We start from the raw sequence: 16,018 nt of genomic DNA on the forward strand, positions 1-16,018 counted from the left end.
GGGGCCTAGTCAATCTCGTATCGGTCGGCTCCTGAGCGCGCGCGGATCCCGACACGCCGACTCCACCATCCCCAGGGTGCGACATGACGTCCGTTCGCTCGTACAACGGTGGCAAGCCCATTGAACAGCGCGACCTCATGCTGGGCCGCCTCTCCCCTGCGCAAGTCATGATGCTCCCGCGACGTGGAAGGTAGGTCTGTCAGGTATATAACCCGCAGCAAATCCACCTCTCAATACAACATCATCACCATCGCTCTCCATCGCATCCACTTACTACAACAACCACCACCACCACCACCACCAACCAACCAACTCTTCATCACCACCAAGATGCAGCTCATCACTCTCGCTCTCCTCGCCTCCACGGCCACTGCCACCGCCGTCAACCAGGCCTTCACCGTCCGCGCCTCGGAACCCAACGCCCAGGCCATCAACAACGCCCCCATCACGGCCGTCAAGTCCAACCTCTACCTGAACAAGGCCCAGGACGCCTCCTGCGACGAGACCTCCTCTGCCGCCACCTTCTACATCAACGAGGACGGCGCGCTCGAGCTGTACAGGCGCAGCGCCACTCCCCAGTGGGCCTACGTCACCCAGGGTAAGTAATAACCTAGCAACTGGAATGAATTGAACGGACAAAAAGTTTAACATGACATGTACAGACAAGGGTGCCATCGGCTACACCACGGGCGCCCAGCCCGCGCCCCAGAAGGCGCTCCGCAACGGCTGGGCCGTCGTCGACGGCGCGCTGCAGTTCAACGAGCAGCCCCTCCGCGCCTGCCCCACGACCGTCGACGGCGAGTACGCCATCTGGGTCGGCAACCCCACCGTCGCCAACGAGGAGGGCTGCTTCGCCTTCACGGCCAACGTCGTCGAGATGCCCAACCCCGTCTCTTGCGAGTACTCTCAGTAAATGCTTGCGCGCTCTTAGAGTAGCACCAGCAGCATGGGACAAACAAAGGCGTTGGATCAATGTGATGTGTATCGGACGGAGTTATTGTAAATAAACACTACTACTTGTAATCACCATGGAATATGAATAACTCATGATATTTAAACATCTTTGATGCCACTGCTTTGCTTTGCTGTGTTTATTAAGTTTTGATTAACTCTGATGTCACCTTCGCAATATCGCGGACCATCGCGGATCTGATGATGATGATGATGATGATGATGATGATGATGATGCAAATCAACAATAGCCCGGCTTGCTCGGATCGATCGACTGGAGAGAGGGGCCGCCAGGCCAGGCAGCGTCGATCGTTATTACCTATATTCGTATCTATCTTGTTTTCTTGCGGACGTTGGACGTATGCCCGCACGTAATTAGGTAGTTAGGCTGGTTTCATAAAGTCACGGGGAGATGGTCTAAAGTCTTGCTCCTTTGCGTCTTGCTCTTCTACATGGGTAAGAATTGCGCTCACAGTCCCAATCATGATAGTGGGTGGTACAGATCGCACGTCTCTCGATATATATATATATAGTGCGTTCGTTCATGACTACCACGTACAAGCATCATCCCAGCCGCTCATCATAAACCCCAAACCCCAAGGTAAAAGCAAAACAAGCCGCCGACTAAAAGTTCTCCTTGCCCCAGACAAAGTGGAAGTCCGGGTCCGAGTACATGTTGCACTTGATGTGCAGCTGGCTGCCGAGGCCCTTGGGCCCGCAGAAGAAGACGCCCGCCTCGGCGGGCGAGTGGATCTTGCGGATCGCCTTGAAGATCATGTCCCAGTTGGGGCGGCCGAAGTTGGTGGGCGCGCGCAGGCCGGTGATGGCGTCTTGCTCGGCGTTGGCGTCGTTGATCATGATGTTGGTGGCGTCGTCGAGCTTGACTTTGGCCGTCAGGTACTGCGTTTTTGGTGCTTTGGTTAGCGGGCGGTTGCTTTCACTGGGTTTGGTTGAGGTGGTGGGGTTGTTGCAGCTTACGGTGTGGATCTCAATGTGGTCCATAACGTCTTGTGCCTCGATGGCCATGAGCAGCGACCGGAACCACTCCAGCGAGCCAAAGTCTCGGCAAATCCAGAAGAAGTACACCTTGCGAAGGCGCGTCCGTCCCTGCGGGTAGTTCATCCGGTACCAGATGCTCTTGAGGATCGAGGCAAACGGCGTGACGCCAATACCGGCGCCGACGAGGACGGCCACCTCGAACTTGAAGACGTCTTCGGACGCGCTGCCAAACGGCCCGTCGATGTAGACGCGAGGCAAGATCCGGCGCAGGCTGGGCTCGACGCCCTTCTCGTCGGCCGCGGCGCTGATGACGGTGCCGTTCTTGCTGCCCTTCGCATCGCCCTTGTTGTCGAATTCGCAGCCAAGGGCTTTCGCAAGGGCTTTGGTGAAGTTGCCCACGCATCGGATGTGCACCGAGATGTAGTCCTCTTCGGGGGCGCTCGTCAGAGTAAAGGGATGGTACTGCCAGACGGAAATCTCGGGGCAGCAAAGGAAGATGTACTGCCGACAATGTCAGCATGGATGGTATGGGGTTTTTTAAACGGGTAGTTGACTCACTTGACCGGGCTTGGTCTTGCAGTGCTCCTTCTTGATCTGGATCTCCACCACATTGCTCGGGTGCTGGATGACCTTCGAGACGTACGTCTTGTGCTTTCCACGCACTTCGCGTGCGATCCTCTCGGCCAGATACAGGAAACCCCCGTACATCCAGTACTGCCAAAAGACTCCGACAACGTTGCAGAAAGGCGCAAAGTCCGGCCTGATCATGCAGAAGGCTCCGTGGATTGACCACATGACGAAGAAAATGATGAAGAGATGGTGCGTGTACCAGAAGCGTTCGTAGTTTGCCCGGCGCGGTTTCTCGATGGAGGTGAACACGATAGCCATCAAAGCGATCAACATCACGTAGCCAGTCCAACCGGGGCCAGTGGCAAGGTTTGCCAGGAGGAACCCTACGAATCCCAGGTTGTTCGCAGCGGCGAATCGGGCGAGGTTGTTCCAGTGCGCAATGGTATGGACCCATGTGAAGAAGACAATAGACCAGGCGACCAGCTTGTGGAACGTGATGTTCTTGTCGAACTGGATGATGCCGTTCAACGATGTCTGACGGAGCAGCGAAATCAGGTTCCGGCAGACGGGAAACAGAATGAGGGCGACATCGAAATGTAGCACGAGCGCTGCCGCACGAGCGACAGTAAAGGTCAATCCGAATTGAGCTCTCGACTGAGTTAGGTTGTCCTTGAAGCCGTAATGAGCCATTCCAAAGCAGAAAACCAGGAGATGGGCCAGTATGAAGATGCCGACAAAGAGGCGCCGGTAGCCTTCATTGATCATCCATCGATCGAATCTCTCTTTCAGGAACAGCGGCCTCGGAGGTTCATCGTTGACATCTCCCGACAGCAGCATCCGCGTGAGCGGCGGCCATCTGGATCTCTCCTTGCCCGAAAGGTTCATGGTCGGTATTTAGAATGGTGTTTAAAAAACGGGTTGGTTCCTTGCTCTTGAAAGTTTTCTGAATTATTTAAAACGTGACGACGCGTCTGTTAAGCTGCAAGCACAACAATCAAAGGACGTCTACGAGGCCTGCTCGGCTCTTGCTATTCGTAATTAGAAAATATACGCCTTCAAGACGTCTGTTAGTAGAAGTCATCGGCTGGGAGATTTGGGAATGCCGTACAAATAAAGTGCCAGCACTAGTTGGAGAAGATAAAACCTGTGTGCTGGGAGCGAGGGAACACAAAGACGTAAGGACAGAATTGTCAATCCAAAAGCAAAGGACGTGGGAGCGGGCTGGATATCAGTAGGTCGACGATGGGCTAGTTGTAGGATCATCACAGCGTCAGGCCATGTGGGCGGCCGATCCCGTCAGTCTTGTCGCAATGCAAGTTGCAAATGCAGATGCAGCGTATCGGCTGGCTCGTCAGGCGAATGGAGGCGCGCAGCTGGGGGCAAGGGTGGGTCGGCACGACAATGGGCTCTGCGACGGTACGGGTTGCAGTCTAGGACAGGCGTCTGAGATGCAGCCATGTTGCGAGGTTGGTTGTGCTGCGCCTTGGCGGCGTCTCGAGTTTGTCGCGTCGAGCCAGTCAGCGTCTCGGAATCCCCTTGCTGGAAATTCGCGAAGATGTTCCAGCCGCCCCGTCACCTGACCATCAGCATTTTCAATATTGTTGAACGAGCGACGTGGATGCATGAGAGGCGGCGCTTATGGTAAAGGTGTGCTGATTTTAAAGATGATCCAGTCCTCTCTACCGACGCTCAGTCGCCTCAGAGCATAACGTAGCCTCCACTGGCTGAAATGCACTGCCCGGTGATCCATCTCGAGTCGGGGCCGGCGAGGAAGGCTACTACGCGCGCGATGTCCTCCGGAGTTCCGAGGCGGTTCTCACACGGAGTGTTCTGCTTCATTTCCTTTACCCAATCGTCAGGGACGTCCCTCATCATCTCCGTCTGCACCGGTCCAGGCTGAACCACATTGATGGTGTGCCCTGCGGGTCCAAGTTCGTAAGACAAGGAACGGGACATGGCCTCCAAACCAGCCTTCGCTGCCGAGTAAACAGAAAGTGTAGCGTAGCTACGTCGTGTGGTCGTCGAGCTAACGTTTACAATACGGCCCGGAGCACGAAGATGCGGCACGACAGCTTGGCACAGGAAGAGTGCTGCGCGGAGGTTGAGATCTAAGACTGACGCAAAGTCCTCGGGCGTGATGTCCGGAAGCGACTTGAACAGCTCCGCGCCAGCATTGTTGACGAGGATATCGATCGAGTCTCCAAAGGCGGCTATCGTCTCCGACACTATCTTCTTCGGTGCTTCGATTTGCCGTTGGTCCGCCTGGATTTTAACAGCTGAAGAGCCGTTGCCCAGCTTGGCGATCTTTGCAATAACCTCATCTACCAGTTTTTCGCTGTTCGGTGAGACGTATACAAGGGCAACCTCCATCTAGTAAGCTTACTGTCTCCACACTAAAGGATTATGTATACATACCTTGGCACCTCTGCCTGCTAGCTCAAGGGCAATGACTGCACCTATACCCCTTGATGCGCCAGTCACGATGGCAACCTTGCCGGCAAGAGATGAGTCCTGAGAAGACATGCTGGATATGCTCTAGGTAAATGACAAAAACGCAATGAATTCTTAGGTTAACTCCAGATAAAATTGCGGCGCTTCTTCACGATTTAACGGCGTCGCACGGGTGCGCCTGTGTGGATTCTTTTCCACGCCGGTGATTCAAGGCCTCCGCAACCGGCCTTACCTAGTACCCCCGAAGTGTGCATAAAAATGAGACAGTACAGGCACAATCCGGTGCAAGATATACATACCGAGTCGTCCATCAGCGAGCATGGGTTCCTGAGATGCAAGACTGCACGAAACCGTGGGGATGAAGGAGGGATCCATCTCCAAGTCTACGCTTCATCAATTCATTGAAATCCCTTCGCCACAACCCCATGGGGCACAGCCTAAATGCTGCAAGGCTGTTCCGTAGGTACCTACGGTAGGTAGTCCATGACAAAGTGGTTGTGGGGCTCCGCCTCGAAGTGGATTCATACCATGGCGAGGATTGCACAGCATATGCCCTATTGGGAGTAGGTGGTGGAGAACGTTGTGAGACCCTGGTGAATACATCAGCCGAGGACAGGAACGCATCTCAGCTGGAGAAAACTGAATGGACCATAAGCAGAGGAGGACGACAGTGCTGATGTGAGCTCGTGAGATGTTACGAACAATATCCATACGGAGTATTGAGTGCCTGAGGGATTGCACTACTGCATGGTAGACGGGGTAAGCCTACGCAGTTTTTCCGTCTCCCAAGTAAAGACGGACTCTGTCACGCTATGAAGACAGAGAATTGAACGAGAGAGAACAACATGGGAGAGTTAGTGCCGGTGGAGGCGGGAAGACATGTAATAGAGGTACCAAGCGCCTGGCGCACAACCGTGCAAAAGTATTGTATGTATGCGGGCGGGTGCATGTCTCCACCGGGTCTGGACGATGTGTCGGAGATATTGCCTAGCGAGAGCCACGAAAAACCTTTCTCTCGAATCCTCGAGCTGACCGTCAGCTTCTCTCAGCCCATAGGCATACATAAGGCTCCGCGCAAAGTTTTCTTTGGCCGTTGTTCGACTAACAGACGTTTGGTTCGCTTCTGCAGTTCCGACTTTACCTACCTATTAACAGCCATGGCATCATCGTCGGCGCAAGCGGATGGCGGGGTCAAGCTTGATCCTCAGGAAGAAACTCCCCGGGGCATGTCCTCTCAGAAGCGCGGAACCAAGAGAATCAGTCAGTCGCATTCGCCAAGCGCCTACACCCCGCTTCCTTCATTCACCAGCTTGGCTGACCAGCGGAAAATGTCGATAGGGACGCAATCTCTCCCGCCGCCAGACCTTCCCAAACTCGTCGCCGAGCAGCACCAGCCCATTCCGGCGAGCGACAAGGACACGCAAAGGCTCATAGTCGTCCTCTCAAATGCTAGTCTCGAGACGTACAAGTCGTCGCACGGCGGTCGCGCCGGCGCCGGCAAGGACGACAAATACTCGCTTCTCAACAGCGACGAGCACATTGGTATCATGAGGAAGATGGGTCGCGACATTTCGGATGCGCGCCCGGATATCACTCACCAGGTCTGAGGCTGCGCGTTCTTTTCAACAAAGGCGCATACTAACGCGATGGCGTAGTGCTTGCTTACCCTCCTCGACTCGCCCATCAACAAGGCCGGAAGACTGCAAATCTACATCCACACGGCCAAGGGCGTGCTTATCGAGGTCAGCCCGTCGGTCCGGATACCGCGCACGTTCAAGCGGTTTGCGGGTCTGATGGTGCAGCTGCTGCACCGCCTCTCGATCCGCTCGACGACGTCGCAAGAGAAGCTTCTCAAGGTCATCAAAAACCCCATCACTGACCACCTTCCGCCCAACTGCCGCAAGGTCACGCTGAGCTTTGACGCGCCGGTGGTCAAAGTTCGCGAATATGTGGAGGACCTAGACCCCAACCAGAGCATCTGTGTATTCATCGGAGCTATGGCCAAGGGACGCGACGATTTCGCCGACGAGTTCAAGGACGATGCCATCTCGATCAGCAACTTTTCGCTCAGTGCAAGCGTGGCATGCTCCAAGTTCTGCCATGCGGCCGAGGAAGTGTGGAACGTTCTCTAAAATGCCCCGGATACCCCGACTTCTGGTTTCTAATCGAGCAGGCGAGCTGCGGGGAAGGATTTGCGGGCTTTCGCGTCAGGCTACGATCACAACATCAAAGCGCTGATGCGAAGTCCCGCCACGTTGAGGACCTGTGGACATGTCTTTGTTTTTGCAACCAAAACATCAGGCTTTCAACAGACTCACCAGGCTTTCTTTTCCGCAGCGCACTTCAACTTGCTCTGCGTCTCCCATTTTCTCCTTGTTAGTCTTGGTAGCATTAGTTAGGTAGGAATACGGGCGGCGTTGGCGCGTGGGAGCCCCGGCAGGGCTGGAGATGTAATTGGCGACACGGATATACCTATGACTTATTGTTGTTCACACGTGACGGGCGCGGGGCAGGCTCTCGTTGGAATAGAGTTGAGCCTTGCTTTTCTGCGTGCAACCTAGAACTCGTGCTGGGCGACGGGTACGCCTCCCATTTGGCTTCCGGATATAAACGCGCTTACCGGGTCGTGGCATGCAGGCAGAGGCGATGCGCGGATTTAGCGGAGAGTCTGGAAGGCACGGCATGTTCGTCATGCGACTGCAATGACTGGCGGCGTCGAGGAGGTTGGAGGGCAGTCAATCCGCTTTGGGCCAAGAATGAGGCGATCGCTGAACTGAGGGCGGATCCGCTGGGCCGTTCCGCGTCCAACCACCTCGCTCAGCCTGCGCCAGGATAACGTGGCATCGCAGCGCGCGCATCGAGAAGCCGCCAAACACGATCCACTGCGTTTGATGTGCGCCATCGCCGGCCCAATTCGGCACCGCGTCCTTCAGATGCTCCAGACTCCAGACTCATGGCTCGGCGGTATATATCTCTCTCTGCCTGCTGCATGCCGCTACCCACTCACCGCATTTCGCCACGCTCTTGCATATTCGTTATTTATCTCAGAGGGTTCGCTTCGCTGCTGAATTCTCTTGATTCCGTTCCGTCCGTCGTTCGCTCAACATGCCTGTCTCACACATCGGCCTGACCGTCTCCCACCTCCCCTCCTCCTGCTCTTTCTTTCTCTCGGCTCTCCAGCCGCTGGGCTACCGCTTCATCGGTCAGCAGGGAAACCAGATTGGACTGGGGATAGACGGAGATGCCGACTTCTTCCTCTGCCAGGAGACGCCTGGGTAAGCACTGGCTCCTCTCTACGCACCGACCAGACTGCTCACCGTCCCACTAGCATCAAGGCCGGCGCCGCGCACATAGCTTTCTCCGCGCCAGACCGGATCACCGTGCGGAACTTTTACACAGCCGCCTTGACAGCCGGCGCCCGGCCCCACGGCTCGCCAGCCACCCGCGACACGGAGAATGGCGTCTTCAACGCCGCCGTTCTCGACACTGATGGCAACAGCATCGAGGTCGTCTGCCGTGAAAACGAAGACCCCAGTGATGCCCGCTCCACGCACGAGTACGGCCGCGTCTTGACCTGGAGACAGTCGGTCACCAGCCTCGATGACACGAGGTCCGTCTACACGGTGAAGAGCTCAACCAAGTCCATTCCAGCCATTGAGGCACCGAAAAGTGCCACCATGTCTGTCCCCGCTCGTTCTGTTGCCCCTTCTGTTGCTCCCTCGGTGGCGAGGAGCCAGGCGCCCACCTTGGTCCGGGCCCACACTGCGCCCGCTGCGGACCCTTCTGTCGACGCAAACCTGATGGGAGACGCCGGTGCTCGAAAGATCATCGGCACTCTCATCGGCGCTGCGGCTGGTGCTGCCGTGGCCTATGCCATGGTCAAGAGTGAGCAAGACAGTGGCCGCAAGGAGGCTGCGGCAGTCGCTACGTCTCAAAGCGGCTCGCATAGGGCTCTGGCTTTCAGGGCACCATCGCAGAGGGCACCCAGCGAGGTGGCTTCGCAGTCTGGATATTCGCCATCTGCATATGAACAGCAGATGGTCCAGTACCAGCGTGAGCCCAGCAACTACTCGGAGTCCGTGTACAGCTCGCCGCAAGAACGCCGCGCCATCGAGGCCGCACCCCCAAGGAGCACTTATGCTCCTTCGCTCGCTTCAGCCCTGCGCTCTGGAGCCACCAGCGTCCAGCAGTCGCAGGCGCACCGGAATTTCAGTGACACGGAATCTTACTACAGCGCCTCTGACTACGATAACAGTCGTTCCGTGCATAGCGCCGCCTCCGCGGCCAAAAAGAGCTACCACAGCCCGACGTATGTTTCAGTGCCGAACACCAGATTCGAAGACGCGGAATATGCCTCCACCGTCGGCCCCCGCTCCGCCATGCGCACCATGACCGCACCCAGCACCATCTCTTCCATGCCATCGACCATCAAAGCGCCGTCGCAAGCACCCTCGCGCGCGCCGTCCCATTCGCCGTCCAAAGCCGCCTCGCAAGTGTCCTCTCGAGCCTCCTCGCAGATGTCCTCTCAAGTGTCTTCCCGAGCCTCCTCGCAAGCCACATCCAAAGCCCCCTCCCAAGCCCCCTCCAGAGCATCGGCGAGAGAACCTTCGCTCATCTCCAGCTTCTGCGCCGACGACGACGCCCGCAGCAGCGCAACCTCGCACACATCTCGGTCGTCGCGCACCGAAGACTCGCGCACCGACTACCCACCCTCGATCGAGCGGCGCACCTCGGCCAGCAGCGTGCACTCGCACCACAGCAGCGCGGCGCGCTCGCGCGCCCCCTCCAGCGCAGCCACAAAGCCCAGCCCGAGCGTCGCGAGCGCGAGCCACCAAAGCCGCAGCCGAGCGGGGTCGGAAGCGCCCTCGAAGGCGGGCAGCAGCAGCCTCATCGGCAGCATGCTCGGCCGTGACCGCGACGCCCTCGACGACGGCGCCAGCACCGTCGCCCCCAGCGACAGCATCTCCAACGCCGGGTCTTCGCGCAGCCGGCACAGCAGCCGCGCGTACGCGCCTAGCGACGCCGGCGGCAGCAAGGTGTCGCGGCACTCGTCGCGCTCGAAGCTGCAGCAGGAGGTCGAGGGCGCCGACGACGCGCGCAGCCGCGTCTCGAGCCGCTCGCACAAGAGCAGCCGCGACGTCGTGCACCCGGACAACGTCAGCGAGCCGAGCGACGCCAGCACGGTCAAGCCGTACAAGCGCAAGGACAGCGTCGTCAGCTTGCCGAGCGGGGGCAAGAGCCGGGCCGCGAGCGTGGTTGAGGCCGCGAAGCGCAGCGTGGTTAGTTTTGGCGGCGGCGAGATGTGGAAGGAGAGGCATGGTATGACGTGAGATGTGATGAGATGAGATGTGATGTGTAGGGTAGGTAATGAGGAATGAGATTTTTCTACATGTTCATCATCTATCTATCTGTCTGTCTGTTTTTTCTATTTCTAGGCATCTTTCCATCTGTCAGAACGAAACCGCCGCCCCGTTTAGTGCTAATTTCCTCCTCCTCCTCATCCTCCTCCTCCTCCTCCTCTTCTTCTTCTTCTTCTTCTTCTCCTCCTCCTTCTTCTCCTTCTCCTTGTAACAACAAAACAAACAACCAACACCTACTTGCATCTCTCCATCCATCCATCCATCCATCCATCTCTTTTCACACACTCTCTCAAGCTAGCTAGCTAGCCTGGCCTGGAGGTTTCGTCTGGACTGGGCGGGGTGGTACTATCCATGGTCTCTTTCATTTTCAGTATTGCATTGCGGCGGCGGAGGCGGAGGAGCGGGAGACATTCTAACCGGGAGGCTGTCTGTCTGTCTGTCTGTTTGCTTGCTTCTAGGGGGGGCGTAAGAGTCGAGTTGCCAAAGAGGATAAATATATATATATATATATATAAACAAATAAAGGCAGGGATGAAGAGGGAAAGGGAGGTCTGCTGCCATGCACGCTTGCATGCATCTGCAAATAGTTAGAGGCACAACACTCAGTCAATCGAGCAATCAGTAATTTCCTTTTTTTCTCGAATCTGTCCTATCTAAGTATCGTGTTTTTCAATCGTACATACACACACACACTACACACAACAGCCAACCAACGCCCCCTCTCACCTCTCACTCACTCACTCTCTCTCTCTCTCTCTCAGTACAAACTCCCGGCAACCACAACCGCGCCCGCAAACCACGCCGGCCACCACACCAGCCACACGACGACTTGCGACCACATGCCCCAGACATGCCAGCCGAAGCTGGCCTCGACGAGGACGCGCGTGACGGCGGCGCCCACGCCCACGCCCGTGCCCACGCCCCCCTCGCCGCCCAGGTACTGGCTCGCGACGGCCAGCACGACGACGGGGCTCAGCGCCGCCAGCAGCGCGTACTGCGCGGCGGCCGAGGCGCGGCGGGCAGCAACGCTCGGGGATGCGGCGGCAGCATCGGCACGGGGCACGGGGCGCACAAACGACAGGGGCGCCGCGCACAGGCCGACGAGGAACGACAGGCTAAAGTTGAGCGTCGCCAGCGCCGACAGGAACATGCCGAGCAGCAGCAGCGAGAGGCACTGCAGCAGGCTGGCCTCCTGCGCCGTGGGCCGCCGCGCTTGGTGCAGCAGGTAGGCGGCTAGCGGTGGGGCCAGCAGCGTCACGATCGAGGTCAGGACAAAGGCCGTGCCGAGGTGCTATTTTGGGCGTCGCGTTAGCTAACTCTTCTTCTTCTCCTTCTACTTGCTTGCGTGGCGGGCCATGGGGATAGTGTGGGATGGATCGATGGGACTCCGGTCAGTGGGCGGCTACTATGGGGCGCCTTGGGGCAGTGCAGCCTGAAGATGCTATGTGGGGCGGGGTGGTTGGTGTGGTGGCTGGGAGGCTGGGAGAGAAGGGGAGGAGCGTGATACGTACATCTCTGGAGGTGTGATTGAAGGTGTAGAGTGGTAGAAGGCCGAGAAAGTGTACTCCGCTGACGAAAGCAAGAGGGAGAAATATGGCTCGTTCAACGGTTGCCAACGTTGCGGACGGTACAGCGGCAACCATGCCACCTTCTTTGACAATCGTCATGTCTTGCTTCTTCTCATCCTTTTGCTCAGTAGAAGCTGGGTTGACGCTGGGAATGGAAGGGCGTCCACTCTGCACCCAGAGCGCAATGGATGTGATGGTGAAATTGACAGCAATTAGCATGGCGCTGGGTAGGTATGTGCCTATGCTGACGAAGCGGTTTGCCTGCATCAAGAGGTAAAAGAAGAAGCTCTGGTGCAGGTGTTCGAGGAGGTTATTCAAACTGCGGAACAAGCTCTCGACAGTGCGGCCAAGAGACATCTCGTCGTGCCAGCCATCGCCGACAGTCTGCAGGGTAATGGCATCGACGTGGTACGGGATGAAGGCGCTGTGAGGACCGGAAGCGTGACCCAGGCCTTGACTGATCATTCCGCGCAGCATTGTTTGCAATCTTTCTTGATAGGAGTCATTGTGGTCCCACATGCGCTGGAGCGTACAGCCGATGCCCATCTGCCCGCTGGCAATGGCCACGGCAGTGTTGAAGAGATCCAGATTCGGAAGCTGCCCATTGACGCCATCATAGATCATGTGCAGCTTGTCGAACCTGTGGCCCCAGGGTCCAGCCGGGTACTCAACGGCAACGGCGCCTTGTAGCGCACCACTCTTGATGGAAAGAGCCTCGACCGAGGCCGGGTTATGGGCATCGTGATATGCGTCGACCCAAGCCTGTGACCCGGCGGTACTGTCACCTGCGATCAATATAATGATATCTTTAGACCACAGCGACCATCCTGTGCAGCGATTAGCGGAGCCCTTCCATAAAACGCGGGGTGTTGGTACTCTTGAAATATCTCGCCAGAGTGAGGACCAAGGCAACACCGCTGTGGTTTACCTCATCCTTGGTTGTATCCCAAGCTGCAACAAGCACGACTGCCTCAGTCGCGTCCGCTCTTGGTCCCTGCAACACGGCGTAGACATTCTCGTTGGCGACGCGCTTGCCGGGCGTCTCGTAGCTGTACTTTTGATGCGCGACCTTCAAGCCGGAGGACCTCAAGATTTCCTCCAGTCGTTGGGTTCTCCTGTGTGCCGTGTATCAGCCAGGGCTCCCTTCTAATACACAGCAAGGTACCCACTCTTCAATCGGCTTGTCTACCAATTGAGCGACCTCGTGTCTGTAGGCGCGGAAGATGTTGTGCTCACTGCCTCCAAAGTAGGTGTGGACCTGGCCAGGCAGCAGGGCATTCTCGGACACGTAGGTCTGGCGGGAGTACTCGTCCAATGGCAGCAGCAAAAGCCATATGACGCCGACAATGATGCACAGAGCGGAAAGGTAGGGCGGGAGCTTGAGGATGCGCGCATCACGGCGGAGGCCGAGGATGGCGGGCGCTGCGGCAGTCAGCGGGATGCGACGTGGCGCGGTAGTTTGGGGAACAGACTCAACAAGGTCATTCTGAGTGTCGAGAGAGAGAAAAGCGCTGGTTGTTGGTCCCTGGCGGCTTCCCCGGATTCTCGGGGCGTTTCCGCGTCTGCCTCCGGTGTCGCGCGTTTGTACACCTCGCCATCCTTTAGGTTGAACCCTCGCGCCCCGACAACATGGCCGTCGTGTCTCTCCCCGCCCATTACAGCCCGCAGCGCCTGCGCTCCTATGTCTTGCGCCTGCCGCTGGTCACCCGCCTGATCCTGCTGGTCGTCGTGGCCCTCTGGGTAGCCACCTTTGCCAATGCCGGCCTCCGCGAGAAATGCGCCCTGATTCCTGACCAAGTCAGTCTGACGGCCGGTGAGTCCCAGCTACACCTTCCCACCATGATGCTCCGCTGTACTGACTTTTTGCCCAGCATACCGCCTAAACACCTATCCCGTCACCCATTTGGGCTTCTTCCATGTCTTCCTCAACATTCTCGCCTTGACACCCCTCCTCGAGCGCTTCGAAGCCGAACATGGTACATTGGTGTCTCTTGTACTATTTACTGGGCGTAAGTTCCCAGCAAGCGTCAGCATGCGCAAGGACAATGGCTGACAGGTGCTCAGCGTTTGCAACGTTCCCCGGAATTCTATACATCTTGATTGAGCGTGGTCTCCTCAGAAGCAACACGGCTGTGCAGGGCGCAAGGTTGGCACCCATATTACCTATTGCTTGGCCAATAGACTAACAAGAACAGTGTTTGGGTATTCCTTCTTCTGTCAGCAGAAGCCGTCGTCACCCACAGGGCGAACCCATCCTTTGCGTAGGAAACGTACTCCAATCCTCTGCCAAGCATACACTAATAAATTCCAGCATTGGACCTTATAAGATACCCACTTGGACTACTCCCCTAATATTCATCGTCATCACGAGCGCACTCGTCCCGGGCACGAGCCTGCTCGGCCATCTCTGCGGCGCCCTGATTGGTTACCTCTGGGGCCTGAACTACATACGCTTCCTGGCTCCTCCGGAGAAGATCTTACGGTGGATCGAGTCCAAGCTTAAGCTCATGCAGCGCGTGCCGCACTATGTCTCCGTCGACCGGTCGACGTTCGGAAGGTATGGTGTGCTGCCGTCTTCGACGCCGCTGCAGAGTGCCATTGTTGGTACTACCCAACGTTTGGGTGGAGAGGTTCGGGAGGCCCAGGAATGAGTGAGCAAGCTGATGGTGTATCACTTTCTGTGATTCATCTATGGCGTTGGGTTATCCGCGGAGATCTTCCCTTCCATTTCTCCTGTGGAAGGGTCTTTTTAGATAATCACTTTTCTCGGTCCATGTTTCCTTGTTCCATACCTATACTTAGAGGAAGAGCAGCCTTGCATAGGGCTCTTTACGAAACGACAATACGCAACAATTTTCCCCTCTGTGCTCTTTCTTTCTCGAAAGTCGATTAACAATGCTGCTCGCTGTGCCGCCTCTCTTGATAGTTTTAGCGCCAATGTCTGCGGTGAGAGCCGTCCATATACGAAGACTCGGGACATGGTTCGATGATGCGACACAGTGTGATGCGCCACTTTGGTATCTATGTCAAAAGAGCGGGTCAGCGTAGTAAAATGTTGAACTCTAGGCGGCGTCGACTTGGATGCTTCAGTATTCGTCTATGTTGGATGTATGTTGTGGGTTCAACCGTTCAAGTGCAAGAAGGTACAGCGAGGGCATGAAGGAGCATTAGGATGGCTAGAACGTGGCAGCCATGTGTGAAGCATGCGACTCTAAATTATGCTTGGGGCCTTGTCAAATAGGAAGGAGCTTTTTAATTCTAAATTCACCCCAACCGCTAGACCATCAGAACATTTAAATTCTAACAGAGCAAGCAGCTACTGCTGTACACTTAAAATCCACATTTTGGGTCTGGCCATGTAGATCGCGACTTGTAGACGCTGACTTGAACTTTTTTTTTTTTCCATCATGCTTGGGATTTCCTAATTCGGTCGAATAAATCGGCATTTCTCGTCCATCACCATCAACACTTGAGATTTTGACAACCACTCTCACGCTCGAACCAAAGTCAACCAAGGGCTTTTAGTTCAAGAATTATATACAGACTCATCTCTTATGTTTTTAAGTATAATTCCTTTTCCCCTAGTTGACGATAAGGGCGCGCCCTTCTAAAATTTCGTCCGCAAATAAAATTTTAAATCTGTATAACTTCAAAACCTGCTTCCGTTTATCTAACTTATCACTCTAAGAATCTATTCAACCAGTTTTATTTTTGATTTTCAGTTTTATTTTTCTTTTGCTTTCGTAGCCGGTGCTCCCCAGCTTCTAGCTGCATCTTCGGACACTGCAACATGTTTCCACAACCCATTAAACGTCCGCTGCTTTTCTCATTCTCCAGTCCAGTGGCACTGCTCGAGGAGCAAGATTCTGTGTTCCAAAAATATTGGTGAGGTTGCTTGGGCGCGGCGTAGGTTCAACACACCCAAGGTACCCCGCACCCTACAGCACCCACCACCCCGAATAGCCCCCCACAGTCCAGGAACCACTCGCAGTCCGATGGCAGTTCTCATCACCGTTAAAACAAAGCGCATCGAGGCACCAAATAATACCAAAACCCGCTGGCGTGGCCATGTCGGGCGGGGTGTCCAGGGGGCCAAAAGGCAACCCAGAGTGACCTCCT

At 56.1% G+C, this 16,018-nt stretch overlaps 8 protein-coding genes across 8 annotated transcripts; 5 read left to right on the forward strand and 3 right to left on the reverse strand.

The window, feature by feature from the left end:
* Positions 1–105: 105 nt before the first annotated feature.
* K452DRAFT_284967 (uncharacterized protein) lies at positions 106–1,063 on the forward strand. Its single transcript, XM_033540038.1, has 2 exons — positions 106–598; positions 663–1,063. Exons 1-2 carry the CDS (start codon positions 331–333, stop codon positions 911–913), a joined length of 519 nt encoding a protein of 172 aa, XP_033400354.1. The 5' UTR covers positions 106–330; the 3' UTR covers positions 914–1,063.
* Positions 1,064–1,575: 512 nt separating this feature from the next.
* K452DRAFT_325161 (uncharacterized protein) lies at positions 1,576–3,405 on the reverse strand (the record flags this gene model as incomplete). Its single annotated transcript, XM_033544756.1, has 3 exons — positions 1,576–1,851; positions 1,930–2,451; positions 2,509–3,405. The coding sequence occupies 3 exons, from the start codon at positions 3,403–3,405 to the stop codon at positions 1,576–1,578; spliced, it is 1,695 nt and encodes a 564-aa protein (XP_033400355.1).
* Positions 3,406–3,609: 204 nt separating this feature from the next.
* Positions 3,610–4,159, forward strand: K452DRAFT_144975 (uncharacterized protein). The gene has a single exon (XM_033535465.1). The coding sequence runs from the start codon at positions 3,798–3,800 to the stop codon at positions 4,098–4,100; it is 303 nt and encodes a 100-aa protein (XP_033400356.1). The 5' UTR covers positions 3,610–3,797; the 3' UTR covers positions 4,101–4,159.
* Positions 4,160–4,218: 59 nt separating this feature from the next.
* K452DRAFT_222379 (uncharacterized protein) lies at positions 4,219–5,043 on the reverse strand (the record flags this gene model as incomplete). The annotated part of the gene is made up of 2 exons (XM_033536557.1): positions 4,219–4,884; positions 4,936–5,043. 2 exons carry the CDS (start codon positions 5,041–5,043, stop codon positions 4,219–4,221), a joined length of 774 nt encoding a protein of 257 aa, XP_033400357.1.
* A 944-nt stretch (positions 5,044–5,987) lies between these two features.
* K452DRAFT_284970 (uncharacterized protein) lies at positions 5,988–7,475 on the forward strand. Its single transcript, XM_033540039.1, has 3 exons — positions 5,988–6,231; positions 6,310–6,572; positions 6,627–7,475. Exons 1-3 carry the CDS (start codon positions 6,129–6,131, stop codon positions 7,101–7,103), a joined length of 843 nt encoding a protein of 280 aa, XP_033400358.1. The 5' UTR covers positions 5,988–6,128; the 3' UTR covers positions 7,104–7,475.
* A 500-nt stretch (positions 7,476–7,975) lies between these two features.
* On the forward strand, positions 7,976–10,492 carry K452DRAFT_145027 (uncharacterized protein). The gene is made up of 2 exons (XM_033535466.1): positions 7,976–8,246; positions 8,300–10,492. Exons 1-2 carry the CDS (start codon positions 8,077–8,079, stop codon positions 10,299–10,301), a joined length of 2,172 nt encoding a protein of 723 aa, XP_033400359.1. The 5' UTR covers positions 7,976–8,076; the 3' UTR covers positions 10,302–10,492.
* A 1,109-nt stretch (positions 10,493–11,601) lies between these two features.
* K452DRAFT_145032 (uncharacterized protein) lies at positions 11,602–13,712 on the reverse strand. Its single transcript, XM_033535467.1, has 4 exons — positions 13,372–13,712; positions 13,069–13,321; positions 12,776–13,014; positions 11,602–12,726 (listed from the first exon to the last, which is right to left on the reverse strand). Exons 1-4 carry the CDS (start codon positions 13,553–13,555, stop codon positions 11,723–11,725), a joined length of 1,680 nt encoding a protein of 559 aa, XP_033400360.1. The 5' UTR covers positions 13,556–13,712; the 3' UTR covers positions 11,602–11,722.
* Positions 13,505–14,762, forward strand: K452DRAFT_266638 (uncharacterized protein). Its single transcript, XM_033538799.1, has 5 exons — positions 13,505–13,712; positions 13,771–13,908; positions 13,964–14,045; positions 14,095–14,160; positions 14,211–14,762. Exons 1-5 carry the CDS (start codon positions 13,529–13,531, stop codon positions 14,548–14,550), a joined length of 810 nt encoding a protein of 269 aa, XP_033400361.1. The 5' UTR covers positions 13,505–13,528; the 3' UTR covers positions 14,551–14,762.
* Positions 14,763–16,018: the final 1,256 nt, after the last annotated feature.

The sequence above is a fragment of the Aplosporella prunicola genome (assembly GCF_010093885.1).
Source record: "Aplosporella prunicola CBS 121167 unplaced genomic scaffold K452scaffold_6, whole genome shotgun sequence".
NCBI lineage: Eukaryota > Fungi > Ascomycota > Dothideomycetes > Botryosphaeriales > Aplosporellaceae > Aplosporella > Aplosporella prunicola.

Coding starts and splice junctions, on each gene's coding strand:
- K452DRAFT_284970 (XM_033540039.1), top strand. CDS start 6,129: ATGGCATCATCGTCGGCGCAAGCGGATGGCGGGGTCAAGCTTGATCCT. Junction 6,232..6,309: donor GCGCGGAACCAAGAGAATCA/GTCAGTCGCATT, acceptor AAATGTCGATAG/GGACGCAATCTCTCCCGCCG. Junction 6,573..6,626: donor GCCCGGATATCACTCACCAG/GTCTGAGGCTGC, acceptor GCGATGGCGTAG/TGCTTGCTTACCCTCCTCGA.
- K452DRAFT_284967 (XM_033540038.1), top strand. CDS start 331: ATGCAGCTCATCACTCTCGCTCTCCTCGCCTCCACGGCCACTGCCACC. Junction 599..662: donor GTGGGCCTACGTCACCCAGG/GTAAGTAATAAC, acceptor TGACATGTACAG/ACAAGGGTGCCATCGGCTAC.
- K452DRAFT_145032 (XM_033535467.1), bottom strand. CDS start 13,555: ATGGGCGGGGAGAGACACGACGGCCATGTTGTCGGGGCGCGAGGGTTC. Junction 13,015..13,068: donor GTAGACAAGCCGATTGAAGA/GTGGGTACCTTG, acceptor CACGGCACACAG/GAGAACCCAACGACTGGAGG. Junction 12,727..12,775: donor TCTGGCGAGATATTTCAAGA/GTACCAACACCC, acceptor ATCGCTGCACAG/GATGGTCGCTGTGGTCTAAA.
- K452DRAFT_145027 (XM_033535466.1), top strand. CDS start 8,077: ATGCCTGTCTCACACATCGGCCTGACCGTCTCCCACCTCCCCTCCTCC. Junction 8,247..8,299: donor CTCTGCCAGGAGACGCCTGG/GTAAGCACTGGC, acceptor CCGTCCCACTAG/CATCAAGGCCGGCGCCGCGC.
- K452DRAFT_266638 (XM_033538799.1), top strand. CDS start 13,529: ATGGCCGTCGTGTCTCTCCCCGCCCATTACAGCCCGCAGCGCCTGCGC. Junction 13,909..13,963: donor TCTTGTACTATTTACTGGGC/GTAAGTTCCCAG, acceptor ACAGGTGCTCAG/CGTTTGCAACGTTCCCCGGA. Junction 14,046..14,094: donor ACGGCTGTGCAGGGCGCAAG/GTTGGCACCCAT, acceptor TAACAAGAACAG/TGTTTGGGTATTCCTTCTTC.
- K452DRAFT_144975 (XM_033535465.1), top strand. CDS start 3,798: ATGTGGGCGGCCGATCCCGTCAGTCTTGTCGCAATGCAAGTTGCAAAT.